Consider the following 25,842-nt stretch of genomic DNA (forward strand, 5'->3'; position numbering starts at 1 on the left):
TTTGAACCTTACGTTTTATTAAAGAAGCGTTTTTTTTTTGAAAAACTAACAACCAATAGGTAAAAATTTTGACAAGTTGAATTTTTTTTTGGTATGGTATTTGAATGGGGTTCTCCGAATTTCTCCCAAAAGAAGCTGCTTCTATTTGCTTTAATTTAATCGAACAACCCCTTCTTTGCTAGTAAGACAGTTTTCTTGCAAACTTGAGAGCTTTGTTGGAATATTGTGCTTCACATAGACTCCCTGATTGTCTTTTTAGTTCTTCGGAGATTGGTATATGTGTCAGTTGTGTGTATTCGTTTAGGTGCATCTTCTCGAAAGCTTGTTTCCTGCTGCGATTAATTCAATCTTTAAAGTGGATTTGTTTTTGCAATTTGGTTTCTCTTTTGTATAATTCGAGTTCTCTCACGAGAAAAAAAAAACAGAATTGAAAACTGAGCTGAGAATAAGGAAATGCAAGCTGAGCATCGTCATTGGAAATACTTTCTTTTTAAAAATGTGGGATTGAATTATGTTTGAACGTTCTGTGTGCCAGGCAGAGCCTCGTTTGAGCTCATTTGTATGGTTACTATTTGCAGTATTGTAGCTCATTGTTCCGACCCCTCCTAAGGGGGGAGGAACTATATACTCAACTGGTTTTTTGTTCAGACAATTTTGACCGATCGATATATTCATCATAGAGAGTTATGAGTGGTATCATTAAAAAGCCCGTCCAGCGTAGAATATGGAATTAATGAGATTTTTTTTAAATTTCGTTTTCTAGAGCGAGTTATCGTGGTTTAAATTTTTGTGAATATTGGACCGATTTGCGTTATTTTTATTCACAATTTCCGGAATTTTTGCCAAAAATTTCGTTAATTTTGTCAATGTACGTGAAAACTTAACAATAGTACCGTTAATTTTCTTTTTAAAAACAAAAATTTTTTGTTGACTATTTTGATTTAATTTTTTTGGCTAAAATTTTGGCTAAATATTTCAAAATTCAGCCTTTTTCATCAAAAATTGCACGAAATAAGTTTCTTTAGTCCCCGTTGCCGGAAGTTTTTACCGGAAGTACACATACAAAAAAGAACTAACACAATCTTTGTAAGCTATAGAGGGAGCTAGTCCTACCTCCGCTTCCATTGAGAGTGTTCTGGAATTAAAACCTTGCCGTTTTCTGCGAACTTTATTCTATGATTATCCAAAACGAAGCATTTATTTTTGATCTTAACTAACAAATTATCTAGATTCATAACATTCGAAACAATTGTAGTCCTAATGGACAAACAGCAGTAGCAAGGCTGGTTTTGGTCTAATTTTGGACTGTTACAATCCAAAAACAATCGGATTGTAATCAGTCGGTTTTTCTTATAAATTTCGATCTTTTTCATGTTAATTAAAGAATGAACAATTCAAGTCAAACTCATGTGTTGAAAGGTGCAATTGGCTTCATGAGAAGTTCCGAGTTAATGTATCTAGTTTTTTTACTCAAAAGGTTTTGGTCGTTTTGAATTTTAAAAATAATTGATTTTTAAATAAACTATGGCTTATTGAACTTTGCTACTCTTATTTTCTGAATTTGGTCACTTGAAGCTTAGTTTCAGCGAAGAAAGAAAGCTTTTTCTTTTTTCCACTGAATTAAAATTTAGTCTTTTTGCTTTTTAAGTTATGATTTTCTGGCTTTGATACTACTAGGTATGACAATTTTTTTGAGTTTTAAGAATTGGCCCCTTTTTGACGTTTTTGTTCTCGTTTTTCGTCACGTTATTTCATTATTGAAAAATCACATATTACATTATTGGCGTTCAAAATCAGGCACAATTTAAAATAAAAAAATCTTGAGAGGCAAGAATTTTGGTTTTAAATGCTTCGACACCCCTTTCTCGCAGATTTTAATTGATTTTTTTCATCTGTCTTTAACTATCGTTTTTACTACTTTTTTAGTTGTATTTAGTTGTATGAAATTTTTAGTCGTATGAAATTTCCTGGATTTTGACAGATCTCATTGGTTTTTTCGAGGAATAAATGAGCCTATTTTTTTATTTGAGTAGATAGCTGATGCTTTTCATAAAAAAACGGTTTTTTAACTTTTCTTTTTTGTCTATTTGTTGCGTAGTCTCGTTCATTACAGGTCACATATGAATTTGCTGTCGCCAGGGGAAGGAAATAAGTAAACTAATTTTGTCTCAATTTGACGCTCTTTTCGTTGTCGTAAGACATATTCTGAATAATTACAGGTCTCAAGGGCTTCTTTTGGACGAATTAACGAACATGTTTAATTATTTCATTTTATAGCTAATGGCTTTTATGACTTTGATAATATTTGTTTTCTAAAAATTATTTAATTTTCCCTTTTTTCTTTTTTTTGTCGAAGTATTAATTTTGCCCTTTGTTCTTTTTTTGTCGGCTTATTACCTGTTCTCATTAAAGAGAGCACACATACCAGATTATTGACGTTCGAGGAAGGCTCACTAGAAAATTTTTTGAGGGTAAAATATGCCTTTACTGTTTCGATCGTGTTTTCTCGCAAGTTTTAATTGAATTTTTGCTTGTCTTATTTGTTGTTCTTTTTCTAACCGCATAAAAAATTGATTGAAGACAGGTCTTAATGCCCTCCTATGGAGGCTTTTTTCATCATAAAAATCTTGGATGTTTTCAATTACTATCTAATGGTTTTCATTACCTTGAACCTAATTTTTGCAAAAAAGTAAGCCAATTTTATAACTTTTCTGTTTTTTGTTCTTTTTTGTCTGATTGTTATCGAGCCTTATTATGGAGTGGTCACATATTTTTTTTTATTGAACTACAAGTGTTTTTCTTTAGTTTCAGTTTTATCTGACACTATTTTGACCTTGCTAATAAGTTTTTTTTTAAATATTGGAGAAAGTTTTGGATGTAATTAATGTTTGTTGTAATTGTTGATTGATTTTCTTGTTTGTCTGGACTTGCTTTCTTAATAATGGCTGATTTCATCAATCTAATGCGGCATTTTTTGCTCCACTGATTTATCTGCGTTGGAGGCAATCTTTTTGTTCGTACAATTTTTTTTAATACTTGAATTTTTGGGGGTTTTCTATCTTCCTCATTTGGTAGACTTTTATGCAAAAATTGCGGATGAGCGGGGGCAGAACTTTATGTTCGAACGCACATTACCGAGCCTCCTTGTTTCTATCTGTGATCGATATGCATTTCATAGCAATTTTTCTCTGTCTTAGGTTTATTGATAGTCTTAAATCTCGAGGTTGTTTATAGAGCGGACACAACTTTCTTCAGCTTGCCCTCGCCATACCAGCTATTTTGTCGCAAATTGTCCATTGATCTGCAAGTGTCTTCATTATGCCATACTTTCAACCCTTGTGTCTTTGAATGAGTCCTTCCTTGTATGTTGAGTCTGTTAGCCGTGGACAACACTGCGTATGTCTGGCTGTCTCTATTGGAAGTAGTGTGTGTCCATATTACCATTTATATGGCGAGATTACACAAGATTACAGCTGAACTGTCGTTTGTAGTGGCTACCAGCTGAAGTGTCTTGGGAAGAAAATAGTGTCAGCTAATCGCTTTCCACCTGAATTGCAGGCTCGAAGGAAGAACACGCAGTGCTGACTAACTAGGAGTCTTAATTCCACGAAATTTTAGAGATAGGACCAGATATAGTATAGTGTGAAAACAAAATCTTAATTATCAATGCACACTGATCCAGCTATAATGTGCTGTGTTATTACAAGTTGCCTCTACGAGCCGTATACTGTTTAGACTAGTTTTTGTCATAGTTTGGCGAAGACCCAAGTTGCGCTAGTTCAAGTTGAGTTTCTTGAAATTGTTTTGGAATGTTGAAGCAATGTGTGTGGTGACTGCTGAATGGAAAATTTTCAAAGCAATAATAATTGAAGGCATTAAATAATTCTTTGTGCTAAAATTTTGAATGGTTTCATATCACCAATTTACTAGTACAGGTTTAAGCTCGCAGTTTTCAGCGGGCCGTTTTGTTCGGCGGAGCGTTTAGTCCGGGTAATTACAGCTTTTGAAATTGGTCCTGGTTTTTATATGGTTTTTATAGAGTTTACTACCAATTATTGTTCCGACCCCTCTTGAGGGGGGAGGAACTATATACTCAACTGGGTTTTTTTTTTTTGTTCAGTCAATTTTGGCCGATCGATATATTCATCGTAGAGAGTTGAGACTGGTATCATTAGAAAGCTTGTCCAGCGTAGAATATGGAATTAAAAAGATTTTTTTGATTTTTCGTTTTTGACAGGGAGATATCGGGGTTTAAACTTTCGAGAAAATAGAGTGAATTCCGTTGATTTCATTCACCTTTTTTCGGAATTTTTTACTAGAATTTCGCCAATTTTGATAAAATTTAATAAAATTTTTCATGAAAATGTTGTTGATTTTATGTTTAAAGACAAAATACATTGTCGGCTATTTTCATTGAATTTGTTTGTCACAAATTCCGGCTAAAAATTTTGCAAAATTCAGACTTTTTCATCAAAAATAGCACAAAATAAGTTTCTTTAGTCCACTCTGATTAAATTTGCAGGAATTGCACAACCAAACACCACTAACACAATCTTTGTAGACTGAAAAGGGGGCTAATTCCACTTCAACTTCCGTTGAGAGTGCTCTGTAAATGAAACTTTGCCGTTTTTGCTAACTTTATTCGTTGATTATCAAAAACGCAGCATTTACTTTTGATTCTTTAACAAACAAAATATCTATATCAATGACATTCCAAAAAATAAATATTCCTAATGAACAATCAAAATTAGCAGGACTAGTTCTGTACCAATCTTGGACCGTTACAGTCCAAAAATAATTTGGATTGTCATCAGCCGGTTTTTTATTAAAAAAATTCGATCTTTTTTATATTAATTAAATAACAGAACATTTCAAATCAAAGCTCACTAGTGATAGGTCCTATTGGCTTCCTAATTAGCCCGAAATTAATTTATCTAATTGATTGCTTGAAAGCTAATGGTCGTTTTGACTTTTAAAATATTTGAATTTTAAATAAGAAATGGCTTATTGAACTTTGCCTACATTTTTTCTTACTTTGGTCAACTTGTAGCTTAGTGTCAGCAACCAAAAAGTGCTCCTTCTTTCAGCTGAATTCAAAATCAGTCTTTATTGCGGTTTTACGCCTCAAGTTATGGTGTTCTGGCTTTGATACTAATAGAGTTCACAAATTTTTTTTAATTTTTAGGTATTTGCCCATTTTTCATGTTTTCTAATTTTGTCAATTTACCACGTTATTTTCATTCATATATCATATTTTTTGCGTTCAAAATAACGCACAATTGATGATATTTAAATCCTTAAAGATATAGATTGTGGTTCTTTACCGCTTCGACAATACTTTCTGGAACACTTTAATTGAATTTTTTAAATTTTGTCTTTAACTGTCATTTTTACTTTGTCTTTTTAATCCTATTTAATTTCCTGTACAATGACCCGGTTTGACTGGTTTTTCCTAGAATTGTAGATGAGCCGACGTTCTGATATTAGAAGATAGAAAATGGCTTTCATGACTTTGAAGACAATTGTTCTCCAAAATTTAAAAAAAAAACCTTTCAACTTCGCAATTTTGTTCCTTTTATTGTCTGTTTGTTACCTGGTCACGTTAATTAAAGGTTAAAAATGACATTGTTTTTATTAAGAGATGATTTCAAAAGGGATTGGTGTCGCAAAATCGAATGATTTTAAAGAATTCGTTATGAATTTACTGGCTTCGACATGGGTTTTAAACAAAAAAAAGTAAAGTAATTTTTGATTTTTGTCATATTTGACGTTCTTTTTGTAATTTTAAGACATGTTCCTGTTAATTGCAGGTCTCGAGGGCTTCCTTTGGAAGAATAAACGAACCTAATCAATTTTTTCATTTTGTAATTAAATGCTTTCATGTCTTGGGAAACAAATTTTTCTCGATAAAAACAGGTTTTACATAATCTTGCTTCTTTTCTTTTTGGTCTAATTGTTACCTAGTTTCATTAATGAGAGGCTACATAATACATTTCAAAGTAAGGTGTCAAAAGAGATTGGTGTGACAAAATCTATTATTTTAAAAGAATTCGTTATGAATTTACTGGCTTCCACACGGGTTTTTCACAAAAAAAAGTAAATGAATTTTTGATTTTTGTTAAAATTGTTGTTTTTTTTTGTAGACGTAAGACATATTCTGGATAATTGCAGGTATCAAGGGCTTCCTTTAGAAGAACAGAAGAACCTATTCAACTTTTTCATTTTGTAATTAATGGCTTTCATGTCTTTTTTTTTCGAAAGAAAACAAGTATTACATAATTTGGCATTTTTTTATTTTCTGTCTAATTGTTGCTTATTTTCATTGATGAGCGGCCAAATAATACAGTACTTGTGTTCCAAGAAGGTGCAATCGAACATATTTTGGGGCCCAAAGTCTGGCTTTACGGCTTCAAAAGCATTTTCTGGCAAGTTTTAATTGATTTTTAGTTTGTTGTCTATTTGTTGTTCTTTTTGTAACTGCATGAAAAATTGAATAACAAGTGTTCCTATTTCCCTTCTATAGAAGCATTGGTAATTGTTATGGCATATTTTAGTTGATTCTTAATGTCTTTCTTTACTTTGAAATTAACTGTTCAGCGAATCTAACGTTTCTCTTCTTTTTTGTCTAATTGTTACCAAGCTTTATTATGAACTTGTGAATAACCATTTTTTTCTGGTGAATTACAAGTTATTTTGTTTATTTTCAGTTTTATCTGACGCTATTTTGACTTTTTTATTTAGTTTTGCTTTTTTAAAACGGAAATAAATTTTTTGATGTAATTATTGTTTGTTGTTGTTATTTGATTTTGCCGTTCGTCTTCGCTCATTTTCTTATTATCGGCATATCTCATCAATCTAATGCATCATTTTTTACTCCACTGAGTTATTTGCTTTGGAGTCTATCTTTTCGTTCATACACCAGTTTTTCTATCTGTTCCTCATTTGGTAGACAATTATGCCAAAATTGTGGATGAGCGGGGTCGGAACCTTATAAGCGATCGCACATTACCGAGCCGCCTTGTTATGTTTAAAGTGATGTGGTCTCTCATTCTCAATGTAAATCAGCTAATAGGTCGATAGAAATTATAATAGACTATGATATTAAACTATGATATCTCTTATTGTTCCAAGGGACGTTGAAATTTTATACTAGCCCTAATTTTTGTTAAACGTATTCTGGCCGATGGATTTAATTAGCTGAGAGCTATAAATGTGGTACCATTAAAAGTTCTGTCGAAAAAATGAATAGAATTTTGAAAAGATATCTCCCAATAACGCAACAAATTTGGATTGTGCTGGAGGGCTATTTTTTTAAGAACTGTTGACACACTGTCTACTTTTTGTTGTAAAAAAGAAATAAAGTTAGAGTAGTTATTTTAGTCACGCAGGGGTAGTAGAATGAGCGCAAACTACTCTTAAAGTCAAGTGAGAAGTTTGTTTCTGAACAAAATTTAAGTCTTCGAGAAAAAAAATTGTTTTACGTGCAGTAAATTAAATTCTGTTTTCGCTGTTGTTTTCTATGTCTTGTAAGCATTGCTCAAAGGTGATGGGTGTGTTTTTATAGCGTATAGTTGTAACAATTAGAATCCTTCCAATGGCTGGCTATTTTTTATTCAATTAGCCCTAATTTGTTATTGAAATATCAATGAACTTTTGAGTTTCCCACTTTTCTCTTGTTTTATCACTTTTCGAATAAATGGTGTATCTAATTTGCTCGTTAATGAGGTATTGCTAAATTTATTAGAAACGGAAGGCTGTGCAGTTTTTGTTTTTCATTACTTTGACACCATTTTTTCTAATTTTTGAGTTAGCTATTAAGTTTTATACTTATATTCTTTTTGTTGTTTTTTCTCATTGGTGCCTTATTGGCCTCCAACATAGCCTAAGTGAATGGATTAATTGGTTTAAGTTTATAATTAAGACAAATTATCATAGAGACAATATTATTTTCATAGTTTTAATAAATTTTCCAGTTCCCGATTATTTGGTATCCTCCTCGCTGTCTCGTCACGTAGTCCTATTAATGGCAGATCTTATTGGCTTCAGATGGAGTAGAATGGTTTCTAATTGCTGGCTGGTGTGTCGTAGAAATATCTTTTACTTCAACGATCTTTTGTGTTCCGGGAACTTTAATTTTGTCTACCTTTGGATCTCGCCTGCATTCTTTGCTAGTAGTTAAATTTGTCCCGAATTAGTAATACTAACAAGTTTTGTACGTTTTATACTGATTAAGTTCACGTTTTAGGGTTTTAGAGTATAGCCCTGTGTTTTAGTGTCTTTGAAGATAAAATCAAACGTTGACAGGCTAAAAATTGAGAAACCTAAGCCTCTTAAATGACAAAAACTCTTGTTTGATAAATATTTTCCAAGTATCTGTTGTTATTATAGCTGCGAAGCTGTAAGCTGAGCGAAGCTATATTGCGGTGCTCTTGGTTTTTTTACAATTCAAAGAATTTGAATTGTATTGGGGCGCTGTCTTTTTTTTTAAGATCTGTTCACACATTTTCATGATTTTTGAAGTCAAATTGGAGTAGTGATTTTGGTCACGCCGAAACAGGAAATGGAGCGAAAAAGCGAGAGGTTTTGCGGCGTGAATTTTTTTCGCTCTAATTTTAAAGTAGAGTGCGAAAATGGTGTTTGAACAAAAATTCGGTTTTTCGGTAGTGGTTTTTTGTTCACATGCGGCAATTTCACTCTGATTTTTACTGTTTTTTCGATTTTTTGGATCGGATTTTTTTCTAAATGGTTTCCCAATCAATTCACAGCTCATTCTAGGCCTAGTTTTTTGTTTGAATTAAATTTTCATTTCTCGCTAGTGGTTTTTTTGTTCACATGCGGCATTTTGACATTGATTTTTTGTTTTTTTTTTAATTTTTTGATCTGATTTTTTAAAAATGGTTTTCTCAATTCACTCATAGTCCATTCTAGGTCTAGTTTTTCTGTTTAGTCAGTGAAAATTCTGTGAATTGTGCGTCAGGACTTGTCCTGCTATGTTTTTTTGTTTCGTCGTCTGACGCTCTTTTTTCGTTTTTTATTTGTTCACACAGCAAAGCTGAAAAAGTCAAATTTTCTGAATGACTTCTTCCTCTCACTAACGGCATTTGCGCGCGTGACGTCATTTCTTACTCGCTTTAGCAAAAGTTTTTAGATTATTTGCGTGATTAGATTTTGATCATACGTGACTTACCTCACTCAATAAAATGACTTTTGCACTTTAAAACTTAAGTTTAGTTTGAATTTGTTTAAGGTCAAAGGAACTCATTTGTGCAGTTAAGGTCCCCAATAAGAGGCTTCTGCGGAATGATATTGAACAAGCTTTATTAATTTATCGCTGAATGTTTTTTACTTAGTTTTTTGAGCGGCGTCGATTTTTTTTCAGTTTAGATCTGTATCTGTTTCTATCTCTATTATATGGCACGCAGGTCTATTCTTTCGCAGCTATTCCGGCAATCTGCCGGCTATGTTTTTCATTTAAAAAGATGCGATATTTATTTGGACAGCTAGTTGACCTTGAAAGTATTCCATCGTGACTGATCAGCCAGCATTTTTAATAGCAGGAAAATTATACTGAAATAATATTTACAATATTTGATACTCATCTACGTTCAACAGATTCTACGTTTCCAAGTTTTGATAAATTGTTTAGCATATGATTGAAACATTAAGTGCGAACGCACATTGCTGCTCGTTGAAGAATTTTCTGCGAACGCACATCTGTTTCTCGTTGCTTTAGGTGTGAGAGGAATTAAGAATAAGAAATTTGAAAGCTTCATAAAATGCTTTCTATACCGGGTTAGAGAAATGAACTCTTGAGGAAGATATAGAGTGAGCTATAAGAGATTCCCAAGACTAGAGCTTAAGATCAGTTGATGCAATTGTTAGCACGCTAGGCTTGCAAAGATACGCTAGTTCCGATCCGGTACTGGTGTATTTTAAAAGTAGTTGCGCCTGATTAGACCCCTCTGACATTTTGATACAGCCATCAGGCCGAGAAGTCTTCTCTAACTGAGAAGATGTTAATCGTTTTTGTACCGGCTTTGTTTTGTACAGGTGCAATTGCATCATTTTGACTTTCTTTTGCCAAATGAAGGAGTCGACACCTAATTAATCTTGTCTCGTTGACGAGATTTGTCCTCAAGATAGAGCATGATGTTCCTACAGGACTATTGTAGTACCGCTTTTCTTTCAGATTTGCTTTCAATGTAAATTGGTATTCATGTCTTGGTAATATTGGTGCGTGAATGATATTAATTATTGTCACATTCTTCTTGTTTATCACGTTTTTGGGCGCTGAGCTTTTAATGCGAAATGCTTTTGCGTAGTTTTGATGGCATGCTCCATTGATGTAACATTAGGATCCCTCAAATAGCTTTTAGCAGCTTCGTCTTTACCGTTTTTCCTTCTTTTTCAGCAGGAAAATATTAGTCTCCATTTGGCCGTGTCTCACTTGGGCCGCTTGAAAAAGTCACTCTTTTGTGGTGAAGAGGCCTTAGCGGCTCTGTGACAACTGGTAGATCAACGCCAGTCTAGAACCCCTTTGCCTAACTGTCCCCTCAAGCCCACACTTTGCTAGGTCCAAGTCAACTTTTATCACAAATGGTGGATTGCATAGCAGAAGAAGAGAGTGAACAAAACGTGAACAGAAGAGAGGAAAAGCTCTCATTGCTCTGTGTTAGAAAGTAACCTTTGTTGTTCCAACTATCTTTCTCTCTTTTTCTTTCCTTGTCCTGTTCCCTTTGTTAGCTTAGAGATTAGTTGAATAAATTGTATGGAGCAGTTTGCCGCATACTCTTATTTACCAAGTTTCCGTATATCCTCATACTTATTTTTTCAATTTTTGCTTTATTATTGACATTTTTACTTTTTGTATACCTTTTTTTACTCTTTTTTTTGCGCCCTGAGGGGTAAATATGAGCAGCATGCGGTATTATTATGATTATTATAACTAACCGAGTTAGTGAGCTTTCTCGGGATATGATCACGCTACATTAACTTCCAAATTGAGTAGGAAATTTATTTTGAAAACAAATGATACCATATTTTTATACCAATCTATCTGTACACACAGTATTGTTGTTTAAAGCTATCTCTTTTAAATATCAAGTATAGTAGGATTTATTATAGAATCTAGGGCGAAATTGAACTTCGAACCTTCTCTATTTGTCTTGAGTAGCAGTGATTGTCCTAATTTTTAAATATAACTCCATTTTACCATTTTTCAAACCCTTTGCTTATCTTTTTAATAGTTTTCTCTTCTTTGATCGCAATTTTTGTACATCCTTTTATCATTCTGTTTATTTCAATCATTCTTGCATTTTTTTAGCTTAAAATTTGATTTAATTACCTGTGAACTTGATTGAAATTTATTGCTATTTCAGCCGTTCTTAGTGATTTTAAATTAAAATTTCCAAGTTTGTTTGTCTGTTCATATACTCTGTATAGTGAATGCACCAAAGTATTTTATTACAATAGAATCATTTTCAGTGGCGGAAAAATGAAACCAGGTAAGGTTTATTTTCTCGTCTATTTAAACCATGTTATATTTTCCTATATCGTTTACGAGGGCACAACTTTCCACTACATATCAAATTCTTTATCGCATAAGAGTACCATGATAGCTGAAAAAATAAAATGAACTACATCAAAATTTTTTGGTGGAGAAAAATGATCGTTGATCGCTTGTGTTGTATAACTATTCCTCTGTTTACTATTAAATGCGTGCTTAACACATTGGTCAACTTATTTTGACAGGAATTATTGAAGAGCAAACGTTAAATGCACCTTCGTTCATCATCTGTCACGTAGTATGGATTTTTACAGTATATCAGCTTTCAATCAACTGGTGCAAAATTATGCTGATTTATTAATAGTGAGTTCTATTGATAAGAACCAATCTCCTAACAGAAAAAAATTAACAGGCTCTCCTAAAAATTTCCAAACAAAATCTAACAAAATTTCGCCTAAAGAATCGCCTGGTAAAGGCTCAAAAAGCCTCAGCGTTTCTGTATGGCGCAAAGAGATTCGATTGGAAAAGCAGATTTAAACGAGCAAATACAATTGCAAAGAAACATTTTTCAAACTATTACTACAAAGTTTTCCCTTTTGTCAAACTTCTTGAACATTAAATGAACCGAATTAAAGCTTTGCTATATGATAGAAGTCTTATATAATTATGTGATTTAAACCGCAGCTTGGATTATTGAAAAATGACCATTCCTGTCATGGGTTGCGAAAAGAGCTAACATTAAAATGTGCTAATGGTAGAAATATGTTTTTTACAACGTAATGTTTATTTAATTTTTGCATGAATCGTTTTAGTAGTAAACTGGGAAAATCTGACAGCTCAAAAGCATGACAACACAAAAGCAACCGCTAATACAGAGCAGCAGTTTTAACTTAAATATAGGAATTTTTAGTCAGATTAGATTGTGTCAAAATTCGTACTAATTTAGTTGGAACATGATCTTAAACTTTTTTATACTTGCAAATAAAAAAACAATAGTCTATTTAGAACACTAATAGAATTAGAGTAGTTTCTAATTGAGCTACTAACAAGGAGGCTCTCTAATGTGCGTTCCTACAAAATGTTCACATGATGATTCAAGGTCATAAAACATCACATGTGACATAGAGTCCATACAGAGTTTAATGTTTTTGTTAAAAGAAATTACCAGGGAACCGCCATTGATGAGAATAAATTAAATATTGACAAAAATATCAAAAAGGACCGAATTCAAAAATAATTTGACATTTTTGAGAACATATATAATGAAAGATCATACGAAAAATCTGTCGAAAAATTGCGAGAACAATGTGTCTAAGCCATTGAACCATAAGCTGTTCACTCAAAATTCTAAAATTCTGTTCATGATAGATTAGGTCTCGCTCCAATGGAACCTGCCATTTTTTAAGGTAATGTGTTAATTATCTAAAAATAAATTATTTAAAAAAATTTTTACAATAAATTGTTGTATCAAATTCATTAAAACAATTAAGAATTACTATATGCGATTAATAACGTTCCCTTAAACCCGATTTAAAGATAGTGAGACCTGTCATTAATCAGAATAAGTATTACGACTACGAAAAGAACAACAAAGACAGGCAAAAATTTTGTGTTTTAAAAAGTACTGGGAAAAAAGTGTCAACACTAACAAAAGCATTCACTCAAAATATTAAATACATATGTTCAAATAAGCTTTTTTCTAATGACGGAGTGTTGCATGTGGATATGTGAAGCTCTAAATAAAACTATACGAGAAAACTTAAAACAGTAATTCATTCTACGAACCTGACTTAATACTGTTTTTACCACTGTATCAAGTGCTCATTGTGGCGAGAACGGTCTTTAATTGTTTTACCGACGGCTGTTAATGGCTTCTTTTTCACAGTTAGAAAAATCTTCGAAGTCTTTTTTTACGAAACTGCTATTTGACCTAAATTTTGAAGGTTTTTTTAAATGCGGGCTGCACTAAATTGCTAATTATGAGGTTTTTTCTGCAAAGTTGTTTCTTTTGTGATTTATTTGTTATATGAAATTGATCTCATACAGCATTTTTTTCTTGTTGATGGAGCTGAATTGTAACTTTTAGTCAATTAGCAATTAAATACATGTTTTTGTTATTAGGCAATTCTGAACCTTCAGTTCATTCCCGGTACGCTCTTTCTATATTGTTTTCAGTTTTCCAGAAGCTTTTGTTAAAATGCTCAGCCCTTTTCCAGTTATTTTTGTCGTTTCTCTAAATGTTCGTTTTTCTCTAATTCTTTTTTCTTCCTCATAATTATTTTCACTAAAATTAATTTATCGGCACTGTCACTTCCTTTCTCTAATACAAGCGTGGTAACGATTGGAAGGGTGAAAATGATTGGAACTTAGTTTTTGGTGATATAAATACACTGAATTAAGAAATAAAAGTTAAGTAAATTTGTTTAACGTCAACCCAATAGCTATCAAAAATTTTGATTACTCAAGTTAAAGTCTCGCCTAAATGAGAGGCGCCAAGATAGATAGATGAGAGACAAGATAAGATTTTGTATTTTGGCCAAGGAAAGTGCACTTATCGTTAATGAGAACGTCTTTTCCTATAATGTTTCTCCTGACAGTAATTTTTTTAAGCCTCTCTCTGGTTCCTACTCTTTGTTTCTAGATCTTTTTTACTGCGGTAAATCTACAAAGTCTACTGTGCAGTTTTTTCCTGGCAGTCTGTTGGCTCAGTTTGTTTGTCTCGGCGTGCTAATGAGATATGCTCTTCGGCTGTAATTACTGAACTGTTGTGCTCCTAGTTTTTTCATGGATTCGAATGTGATTTACTGAGTGTAATCTTTGAACCCACCCCATCCAAAATTAATGTTCATGTCATTGAGCACCAATAATATATATCTAACCATTAAGAAAGGTTGATTGAACGGAAGAGACTCATATTTGTTCATTTATTCCACATGCAACTTCGGTAGTACAATCCAACGCTGGTATAAATTTCTTGCTCTGCCAAAATTATGGTTGTAGCTATCATCAGGAAATCGAACGCAGGAGTCTAACTACAGCAAATAGAAGAGCATAGCGTGTACTGTCTGTTCATTTGCATAAAAATTGGGCCGCAATTGTGACTACACTTTCCTACCCTCTATTTATACTAACCCTGATCCTGTTACATAAATTAAGTCAGATAACTTGAGTGTATTTCCTGCAGGTCTAAGTCAGCTAATTGTCCGGCATTGGAGATAAGTTTTTATGGGACTTAATTTCTCAGACCCGTGGGTTTCTGTCCGCCCCCACCCCAAGATTACTCCGTTCCTCAACGAAGTTATTCTTCAGCATTTATATTAACTTTGTGTTTGCAAGCAAGTTTTTTTTACCAAACCAGAACAGCAAAAATTTACGCAAAATAACTGTGCACAATTTTACAGAAATGTTGATAGTGTATTTAAAGGCGTCATTTATACATTGTTAGCAAATTTTCCCCTAAAAATTGTTATTATCGAATTTTCCAATTAAGGAAGCTTCATTTGGTGTCATTTTGATGCGGTGTGAGGCTGATTTGTGTGTATTTTTTAATAGTGCGGTTTGAATACCTGAATAGCTATTTATGGATTTTACTAACTAAATATAGCAACTTATGGTTGGTACTTTTAAAGTACTGATTTCAGATATGGTCTGTTTTTATGGATAGTCGTTAAAGTGAGATGCGATTATTTAAACTGCGGCCGCAACAGACCGTGCGCCAGTTGGATAAAAGAGTGGAGAACTGAAGAGATTTCACACAAATTGAATCGTAAAAGTATGAAAATGTCTGTAAACTTGTACATTTCGAGATAGTTTTTATGTATTTGAAGTTTATTCTTCTTGGACTGTTGATACTTTGTAGAGCTTATTTTGTAAACAGTATGAAATAAATCCTTTCAATTTATCCTTTTGGTTCGCTGAATTAGGTCATATATGTGACATCAGATTAGAAATAAGTTAACCTAAACTTTTAACGAACTTCAGAATCGTCAAATAGTGGAAGCACCTCGTCACAAACTCTTAATTGGGTCGTATTTATTACAAACGTTGCCTCGAACTCCTCAAATTTACGTCTTTTAACTTTGAGAGGGATCAACGTACTATTATTCTCCAAGCGAGCCATAATTTTACGTCGTGAAAACGCCAATTGTCCGTCGCAAGCCGTGGAATATTTTGTTTCTTATTTAGAGGTACCTTTAAATACCCCCAAATCATGGATTATATCAAAATAGATTTATCTGGTTTAAATATAACTTTTCACTTTCTTTTACACTTTGTTATTTGTTTTGTATGACATAAAATCAAACAAAAATTTCAAAAGATTGTTACGATAACTGTAATATCTTATTGATTTCAGCCTAAATTTTACTAAGCAAATTATAGGGGGTTTTAATTGTTCTTTATAATTTTTTATTTACTGATATCTGTTTATCCGGACTTACAAATTAAGGTGAAATTGGTGGGTAGGGGGGGGGGGGAGGGTGAATTAAGGCGGCTCCAACAAACCTGAGTTCTCTAAGTTTCCAAGTTCTTAAGTAGATACGTTTTTTGCCACCACATACTTACATGCCTTACCTGTGCCTTACAGAATATAATTTCGGAATTCGAGCTGTCAAATTTGAGTAGTGTTTACACATCATGAATATGATGAATGAACAGAAGATTGTAGCCGCGACTTAATTAAAATTTCACTTGTGAGCAATTTTAAGTCCACTTGGCACATTTCACAGTTCGTTTGAGAAGGTACTTGCATTAACCGCGTGGTCTGCTATGTCTTGTCATTTGGCTATGTGGCTTGGTTTGAAGTGCAGGCGTCCTATTATTTTACCATATGTCGTGACTTGGCTGTTTGTTTTATTATTTTGACGGCTTAATTTCGTTGACATTTTTATTTTTACCCTTAGCCTACTATCTATATTGCTCACGCGGTCATTTTCAAAATGGAGGTCAGCAAAAATTTTTTGTCAGTTTTCAGTGCTAATGGAGGCGAATTTTGCAGTTTATAATGGCGTTCTATTCACTAGATTTATATACGAAAGTTTAGGTTTTTGCTATTTTGTAGCCGAAATTGAGGTTTACTAAGGATTCTCTTTTGATAAACTTTCTTATTTCTGTAATTTGCGTGTGTTTTTATAAGGGAGAGTCCAATTTTGGAAGGTTAGTTCAATTAATGCAAATTGACTGACATAAATTTGCCATCGATTAATTCCGGACAAGTTAAGAAAGGCCGATTTCCTGTCCCCCCCCCCCACCCACTATATTTCTGGAAACTTTTCACCTCAAAACCTGTTACCCAAATCCTACGAATCTCTAATTTTTGTTCCGACTCCACCCTCTTGGGGGAGGGGAGGAGGAACTATATGCTCAACTGTTTTTTTGTTCAGTCAATTTTGGCCGATCGATATCTTCATCGTAAAGAGTTGTGTTTGTAATGGAGCCGCAGGGATAACAAGGCTAGTTAAGGTCTTCTAATTGTTTAATTTCACAATCAGAAAAGATACGGATTTTTTGTGGCGCGTATTTTTTCTCTAACTTTATCAAAATTAGACCCGTCAGTTTTCATACCGAGGTTTGTCTAATTGCAGATCTCATTTAAGTTCCAATGATGCATAATGATCACATTTAATGGTTTTATAGAAATCTTCAAGCTTTCTCTGGCTTCGATGTAGTGTATTTGTAAATTTTTTAATAATTTGCCTGCATTTGTTGTCTTTTCTGTAATATTGTGAATTGATCTTGATTTTTGACAGCCCGTATATTTTCCTAAAGATTTATAATTGATCATATCTGATGCTTTCAATTGACACCTCTTGGCTCCTATGACTTTGAATATTTGTTTTATCGTTGATCTTCGACAGTCTTATTCTGGGTTTCGAATGGTGATCCTATGGATCGGTCGTTGATCCTAGGGATCAATCCTTGACAGTCATGAATGAACGATCCCTTTTCTTTCTGGTAGAACAAGAATGGTTTATTTTAATTTGTTTTAGTTTTCACTATTTTTTTATATCGGTACTACGAGTTTTCCAACTACTCCGGGATTGCAAGTTTTTATTACATTTACATTTAGTTCTTAATGGTGTCTTGTAACAATAATAAAGGCTGGCACGTTTGTTGATAAAAGATGTTGAATTGAACATGATTTTTAAAATTTTCAGTAAACAGCTACGGTTTTAATGGCTTCGACATCGCTCTGTGCAAAGTATAACTAAATTATTGGTTTTTGCTTTTAGTTGCCGCGGTTTTTGTAGTCGTTCAACTCATTCTAAATGAGGTTGTTTGCTCAGTCAGAATTGCTAATATTGAGGTTTAAATGAATCTATTGGTGCCTTCATTTTATAGCTTATTGTTTTGATGTCTTTGAATTTGTTTGTTTTCAATATCAATGTATTTTTTGAGTTGTGCCTTTTTTGTTCCTTTTATGAACATTTAATTCATTCTGTGTCGACGCGGCCCATCCACTTTTTTCTGCGGCAATTATTGATATCTTTGCTGGATATGTAATTGTTGGCTTTATGACTGTGACACTTTTTTTCAAAAAATTGTGTTAATTTTTGTTTCCTGTCATTTTCCGTGTTTTTTTTTATGAAGAGCTACATGTGACTTTCGTTTTAATTTTTAATCGGATGCTCACTTGACTTTGTTGCTAAATTTTTCGGAGAAAATACATTTTGAATTTTTGCTGTAATTGTTGTTCAAAGAGCACGCGTCATTACACAGTAAATCATTATGAGAAACTTTGGCACATGCGTCTGGAGGGTGCACATTATTTTTTCAAAAGACTATTTTAATATTTTCTAACCTTGTTTGATTTTATGCAGGTTTCTATCTGCTCCTCATTTGGTGGGCAATTAAGTCAAAATTTTGGATGAGCGGGGTCGAACATTGTGTGCGAAAGCACATTACCGAGCTTCATTTTCTCTTCTAATTCCTAAAGTCTTTGCCCAAATTGTACATATATTAAATGTGCCCTATTATCTTGGCTCTCTTCTTGCAAAATCTTTTAATAATTGATCGAAGCTCCAAAATGCTCAATCAGAATTTATACAAGTGTGCTTTAGCAAATTTAAAAATTGTAAGCGGTGTCTTTTCTATAGTTTAAGGTGTTGGTTTTCTCCTTACAGGCAATTTGGTGCTTAAGCTCCTCCAGTCATTTTTTTAAAAATAAAAAGAATAGTTGTAACATATATAATTGCCCCACAAATAGGACGCTCCAGAAAGTTGAGCCGCAGTTTGTGGTCTTTGAATGTTTTTCATTATTTTTTGTGAAATCAAAAACAGGGTAGATTCTGACTCAGTTTGAAAATATGCAAAATTAATTCTTTCGTTCGGGCCTTTTTTTCCGAAAGCAAGTCATTAAAGATAAATTAATTTTGTGCTTGCTTTGAAAGTAAGAGTTTTGAAAAAATGCTCTTGTATTATCCAATAACGAATAGTTGATTTTGGTCTATTAAACGTTTGAAACTAATCAAAGAGGAGCTGTTTGGATGAAAAAGTAACAATGAAAAGTGTTAAATTATAAAGTTGATTTCCTGCAATTAAATGTTGATTTTTTGTTGCTTTATTGAAAACTGCTTGCTTGTTTACTTATTGCGTTCCGTGTTGAAATATTTGATTGGCATCAAATGAAGTTTTCTTTTTATATTTGCTGAAATTTTAGTGTGAAGCTTTGTTTGATAGCTTTTTCCATACTTATCTTTCTGAAGCATATTTTTGTTAAGTTTGTGTTAACCTCTTTCTGCCATTATTTCTTTTCAATTAGATTCTTCGAAATCTTGCCAACTAGTACGGTGTCAATTTTTGGACCCTAGTTAAGTAGGCGCGTGAACTGACTGTATTTTTCTCCAGGTTAAAGAATTATCGATGGCTCTAAATCTTTCGCATTACAAAGAAAGTGTATTGACAAGTTGATATAAAAATTGGGATCTCTTCCTCTTGGGAGAAATTGGCAAATAATTTGTTTGAATTACTACTTGCTTTTGGAGGTAGTTTTAATGTCATTGAGTTGGGTGCCGAAAAGTTATGCTGAGGTATATAGAGATTGATGTTATAGATAATGAAATTGAGATTTATAGGGTTCGCTTGATTTTTTTGCTATGATTTTCCTGTTTTCTCGGAAATCAACTGTTTCCGTCGACTTTTGTTAATTATGATGCACTAAACTCAAAAGTCATATCGTCTGTGACAACACCCACATACATACCAAATGTATACAAAATTAATTTAATTTTCCTTGATTGTTTAACATCAGAAGGAACGAATTAAAATCAGAATTTCGAATCTATTTGTTGATAAGTGATGACTAACGAACAGATCTTTATGCAGTTCCAAATGGCCAATTGTTTGAAAAGATACAAATAGTCAAAAGTACCGAAAATTATTTGATTAAATTTAAACAGCTGCTTGCCGAGAAGCCTTTCATATTCGGTTTTTGAATGCGTTTCCTCGGGTTGTTATTATTTAATAATCTTAAAGGCATAATAACTTTTGCATTTGATATTATCTTCCTGTCGTTAAGCAATGCATAAAAATGCTTTAATATGGTTCTTTTTCTTTGTCGAAAATCTTGTGTTATTTTAGCTATTGCTGTTAGTAGATATCATTATTTTTGGATTAATAATACCAGTATTTAAAATATCAGTTCCGGATGATTGGTTGTGCCTCCGGTCATTCGCAATTATTTCGTATATTTCAGAAATACTTTTCGAATTGTTTTATTTTAAACGCCCTTGTCCGTGCTCAATTGTGCACAGTCGACGATCCATTTCCGGAGCCATAATAATTTCTTGAAGTTGATGAATGTTGTCCTTTCACGGTCCGCCCTATGCAACTATTTCCCATTTTGAAACCTTCAGTTAGAAGTTTTGAGAAAGTTATTTTGGGCGGAAAATTTTGATACTGTTTACTTTAACTGTCCAAGAGTTTGTGAAAACTATTACTTGTTTTCGCTTTAGCTCCACGGGTAATTTTTGGCTCCATAAATTTCGTGTTATATTAAGTTTACCTTATATTTAATACTTTTCTGTAATTAAATACCGTTTTCGAGCGAGGAATAAATCTTTCTTTTAAGGTTAATTGTGTTGACATAAGTTTGTTGGTTATGTGTCAAAATTTGACATTGATTTTCATTTTTTTCATTGAAAGCAGAAAAAAATGAAAGTGAAATTCAGATTTTTACGGCAGTTGTCCATTTGTGTACCTGTAAATCTATTTATTAATTGCGGTAGCTGAGTGTTGGTTTTTCGATGCGCATTTTAAGGACTGTAATGATGTGTAGCAAACAGAAAAAGGAAACAAAATGTTCAAATTGCATTTTAATTACGCGTGTCTGAAACCCCCGATTATTTTTGCACGTTTTTTTCGAGCACTTACTATTCTGCATATTGGTCACTTCGGAGAAATTTAAGGGCTCTTTTTTGCATTTTATCTTGTGTTCGTCACGCGAAATTTACCTTTATTACAATTTTTCATTTTATCAGGTCGTTATTATTTTGAAAATGAAGAAAACTGCACATTAGGTATACGACGACTATACGCGTCACTTATCTATATTTCCCAATTATAGGCTCGACGCTTTTCTGCGCCTCCCATGAAAACAGTTCTAAGGCCTTCCATTGTTCAAGATTTCCTTAAAATTTGTCTTTTGTATACGAGGCAAATTTAAACTCTCTTTTTCAATAGGTCAATTGAACAGTCGAAATTGTTAATGTGCTGTTTTTAACTAAAGATGAATAGAAATGCACCCTTTCAGCTTGTTAGCGGAGGCACGGCGCTGACAACTGCGGGTCAAATTATTTGATCATTGAAATTGACATTATTTCGCCTGAAACACAAATTTTTTCACCAAATTTGTTGAGATATTTTATCGTTCACCGTGGACAAATTTTTACTTTTTACTCCCGTTTTTTTTCAAACTGTCGCGAACTAGACGTGATTTTTATGTGAACATGTATGAAGAAAGACAAGGCTGTCTTTTAATATAGGTCAACGGGTATTTTAAATGGTTGACTTGATATTTTTCAGTTGCTCTTACTTGACCAAAATTATTGGACTAATCTTACTTTTATTACAGCCTTGACGAAAAAATATCGATCGTTAAATTCACCTGCGGAGAAAAATATCTGATAAATAAAAGCGAGGGTTTCTTCATACAGAGTGTTTAATAAATCACAAACAATTGTTTGCTTTGCAGCTATTGAGTGTAAACTACACTTTATATTTCACTCCATTTGAGAATCCGCCAAAATAGAAACAATACAAAATCAACTCTTTTTATTTCTCCTCTTTTGAGCTCTCACCTCTTTCGCACTACTTAAGACCTAACTTGATTTTTCAGTCATTATTTCAGTCATTTTTCCACTCACTCTTTCCTCATTTCTCCCTACAATCTTCCTGTGCTGTTTCTGGTCAGCAAATATAAATCTTTTAATCAATCTTTTCATTGTCTTTTTGCCATTTTCCTTCGTTTTTCCTTAGTTCGCTCCATCCGTACTCAATTCTGGACCATAGTCGTATTTTCATACTTCTTTCTTACTGACCATTGGACATAGAGAAATGTGCGTTATGGTTTTTGGAGAAAGAAACGAAAACATATTTGTTGTTTGTTTACAGTGAGGAGATGTTTTGGCCATTTGTTTTGCTGTGTTTATCCATTGTATGTCTTACCACATTTAGTTTATAATTTATTCACAATCCTACCAAGATTGTCTGTTGTTGTATTGTCACTGTACTTCATCACAGCCACACAAACATACTCAAGTATTCAACGGGTCACCAAAATGCTACTCATCATAAAATGCGCAATTGAACAAGATTTATTGTAACACTAAAAAAAAGGAAGAAAAATAGTCTCACAATGTTTATGTTCCATCTTTAGCTTCATATTTTATCGCTATCATATCTCTGCTCTTACATGTGGCAAAAATCGACTGATTTGAATCGAAAATGTTATATACAAGTAACAACATATATCGATTTTGGCCTGTTTTTAAGCCTACCTTAATTTTTAATGGGCGTCCGTTAGTTACGACTCTTTCCTTCTCTTTCTCTTTCTGAGCTAGCCTTCCTAAAATCACCTGTCTAACTATCCAATCAAGGAGTCTTGGTTCTTCATTTGCAAGTTGCACATACCTTCCTTTACTCTGTTATTGTTTACTTGTTTATTTATTTGTTTGCCAGTCCATTTTACATCATTCAGTTCAAAATGTCCCAGATTGTTCAATTGTGGACTGGCTATGTTGTTGTTTACAGTGTTTTTGTGTTGTTATTTATTAAGATGGTTTCATGTTCCAATTGTTTACTTTTCCAATGTTCGTTCCAAAGTCATTTAAATGCATCTTTTCCTTCCTTTTGTTTGTCCAAGACCTCGCGCTGTATGACTTTTTGTTGCTCCAAATATTTGACGGATATTCCAAAGCAATTCTCTCTAAGGGGTGGAGTCATTTCAATAGAAGATATATTTTTTTTATACTTTCATTAACTAAATTCACATACAGTTTAGTTAGTAATTGTAATTTTCTATCTTGAACTTTTCACTTAAGTTTTTTCATAGTTGGTTGATTCTATTCTTTTATTGTTACAATTTGCTTCATGCAAACAGGAATTCATCAAAATTATTATTACTAGATAATCTCATTGAAATGGATAATTATCATTATAGTGGTAGAATGTGCTTTATCCATCGTTTTTATTAATCTACTGGATTTTTTTACGCAGTGACATAATGCGTGTCTATTATTTCTTGATGATAAAGCTTGTTATCTGCAATAATTAACAAGACAAGTTCTATTGCCCAAAACGTTAACTTTCTGTTTTTTTATGTATCTGATCTTTTTTCTGTGAGTTTCTGCTAAAAAGTTTGTATAATTTATTTGCAGCATTTCAAGTCTGATCACTGTTTTTAATTTTAATGAGCGTAACTTTTTTATATCTTCTCAAAAAGCCTTTGCAAGAATTGTGTCCAATCTTTGTTTTTGTTTATTCTGTGAGAGGAAAAGAGGAGAAAATTTGTTCAGAAATCCTTAGAAATTAGTTTAAATCCTTATTAAAAGTTAAATTTTTGGATTTTTTGAACTCAAAAACTTCAAGAAAAGATTGAAAGAATGAGTTTTTAAACTAGATCCCAGAATTTAGGCCTTTCGATTTAGGCTGCCTTGGTTTTTAGATTTACCAAATCATTTTTTAGTTGTATTAAATCATCGCTAGTTTTGAGATAAAAGTATGAAATTTTGAAAATTAAAAAAAATTTTGTAGTATAAGTTATTGAAAGTCAAATTATTATTCTGCCTGTTTGCTTTGCATTAATCTTCCCGTATGTGACAAACGGCTGATAAAAGAATACTCTTTTTATACTTAATTTTCTTATATTCTTTTTCATGATTATAATATCTAGCTCGTTATGGGTCAAATGCCGGCAATAGTTAAAAAAAATGACTGTAGGTTTGGAAAATTTGACTTAATTTTTGCCACTTTCAGTTTTAATTTCACTCTAGTTTCTCATCGAAGAAGTAAAAAAATTCCGAATATTTGTTCGTTGCATAATTTTAGCTTCTAACTGGCAAACAGTAAAAAGAGGACAAACCCTTAAAAGAACTCGCTTTTTGAGCAGTGAGCATTTTCGTTATTTTTAGGCATTTTCAGTTTTATTTGTTTTAATCAAATTTTGGCAGTCGTTATCAGACGGCAATTTTGAGGTTTTTATTTAGAATTCATAACAACCGTTTAAGGATATATCAATAGAAAGCAAAAATTACTGTCTTTTTACTTCTGTTCTGATTTGTTTTAAAATTTGTTGGCTTCCGGAAACTAGCCTGAACTTATTTTCAGTTTCCTTAATACAAAGTTTTTGTTTGGAGAATGGGTGACTAATTTTATTTTGTTCTTTCTTTGTTGGGGGTGCTTTATAAATACAAATGCTTTATAAAACAATCTCAAAAATATAGAGATGGTTTGGAGCAGCTCTATGATGTTTCAAAAGGAGCATTCGGTAAGAGAGTTTAGAAGATTTTTATTGAAGAAATTTTATATTTTCCTTCTCTTAAAAAAATTTACGTCACATAGATTTCAAAATTGCGAATCCATATGTTTTTAATAGCCGCAAAGCGATAGCTGAGCCTATTATTGGTCTTCTCTTGGTTTTTTTTCGTCGTCAAGATTTTTACGGCCGTATGAGATCGCAATTACTTTTTGTTCATTCGTTCAAGCAATTTCAACTAAATTGCGTGCATGACGTCATTTATCATTCTTATTGGAGCGAATTTTTGTTCGTTTGCGTGATTAAGTTTTTCGTCACACGTGACTCTCCTCACTCAAATTTGACTTGACCTCCTCACTCTGAATTTGACTTTTCTTCACTTTTATTCAAATAGATAAGGTCAAGTAAATGTGAGTCACTCTAATTGAGCAATAAGTTTTACAGAGTATTAATAAAAATATATCATCTCAGCTTTTAATAAAAAGAATTTTTTTGCTTTTATTTTTTGAGACTGCGGATCTACAATGCTATTGCGTCTATTTTCTGGTTATCTCCCAGCTATGTTTTGTATTATTGTTGCTTAAGGAAACGTACAGAAAAGTATTTTTCAGCGGAAATTTGTAAATTTAGACTGCATAATCTTTTCTGTTTTGCACACTGAAACGTTTAGTCCTCCTCATCAAATTATCACCTCTCCCACCATGCTTTTCCCCTCATGCCCCCAAATGATAATAGTGATTATTTGATTGGTTGAAACGTCCTGTATGAATCACCTTCAATGCAAGTTCTTGTTTTATTATTGTCCATGTTTGGTACTTTTTCCGGTTATTTTCTTACAAAGTAGTTGAAAACTTAGCGTAGTTTTCCTCTACTTAAATTGGAAAAACTGCCGTTTTTTGAAAACAAATTGCTTTTGGGGGAACTTCTCAAAAAATTAACCTAACTGGAAGGCTTACCAAAATTTGATTAAATTAAACTTTTATCAAAACTTTTTTATGCTTTTCAGTTAATTGCCTTGTGTAATTTTTTTGGCTGGTGTAATGCTTTTATCACTTCTGTTCATGTTTTGTACGCTTTTTGATTCGTTTACTTTCAAATCTCGAGTTTTGATTCGATTATTTGGAAACCTTTTTTTGGAATCACTCGCTACTTCAGGGCTGCATTCGAATCGCTCTGTTGTTTTTCAGATCAGATTTCGTCAACAATCTTTATTAAATAATTGAATATGAATCCATTTATTACCTAAAATTTATAACCTGTTCAACCTTTATTACGACAAACATCTAGTCCACATTGCTCGTTTTATTTTGAATCTAGATATCGATCTATTTTACGACAATTTGGGATAATCAAAGTTGCATACTTT

The 25,842-nt window shown here is 32.8% G+C and overlaps 1 protein-coding gene across 15 annotated transcripts in view; it reads left to right on the forward strand.

The window, feature by feature from the left end:
• LOC142341591 (uncharacterized) overlaps positions 1-25,842 on the forward strand; it is a 499,295-nt gene that overhangs the window by 298,934 nt on the left and 174,519 nt on the right. Inside the window, exon 1 of one of the 15 annotated variants that reach the window (XM_075392655.1) lies at positions 11,306-11,504. The exons of 11 other annotated variants lie outside the window; for them this stretch is intronic. In XM_075392655.1, the coding sequence (XP_075248770.1) occupies positions 11,495-11,504 (10 nt within the window). In that variant the 5' untranslated portion in view covers positions 11,306-11,494. Of the gene's footprint in view, positions 1-11,305; positions 11,505-20,577; positions 22,876-25,842 lie in introns of those variants that run through there. 3 more of the 15 variants (XM_075392661.1, XM_075392657.1, XM_075392659.1) reach the window with 3 other exon arrangements.

The sequence above is a fragment of the Convolutriloba macropyga genome, chromosome 6 (genome assembly GCF_964194025.1).
Source record: "Convolutriloba macropyga chromosome 6, txConMacr16.3, whole genome shotgun sequence".
Classification (NCBI taxonomy): Eukaryota; Metazoa; Xenacoelomorpha; order Acoela; family Convolutidae; genus Convolutriloba; species Convolutriloba macropyga.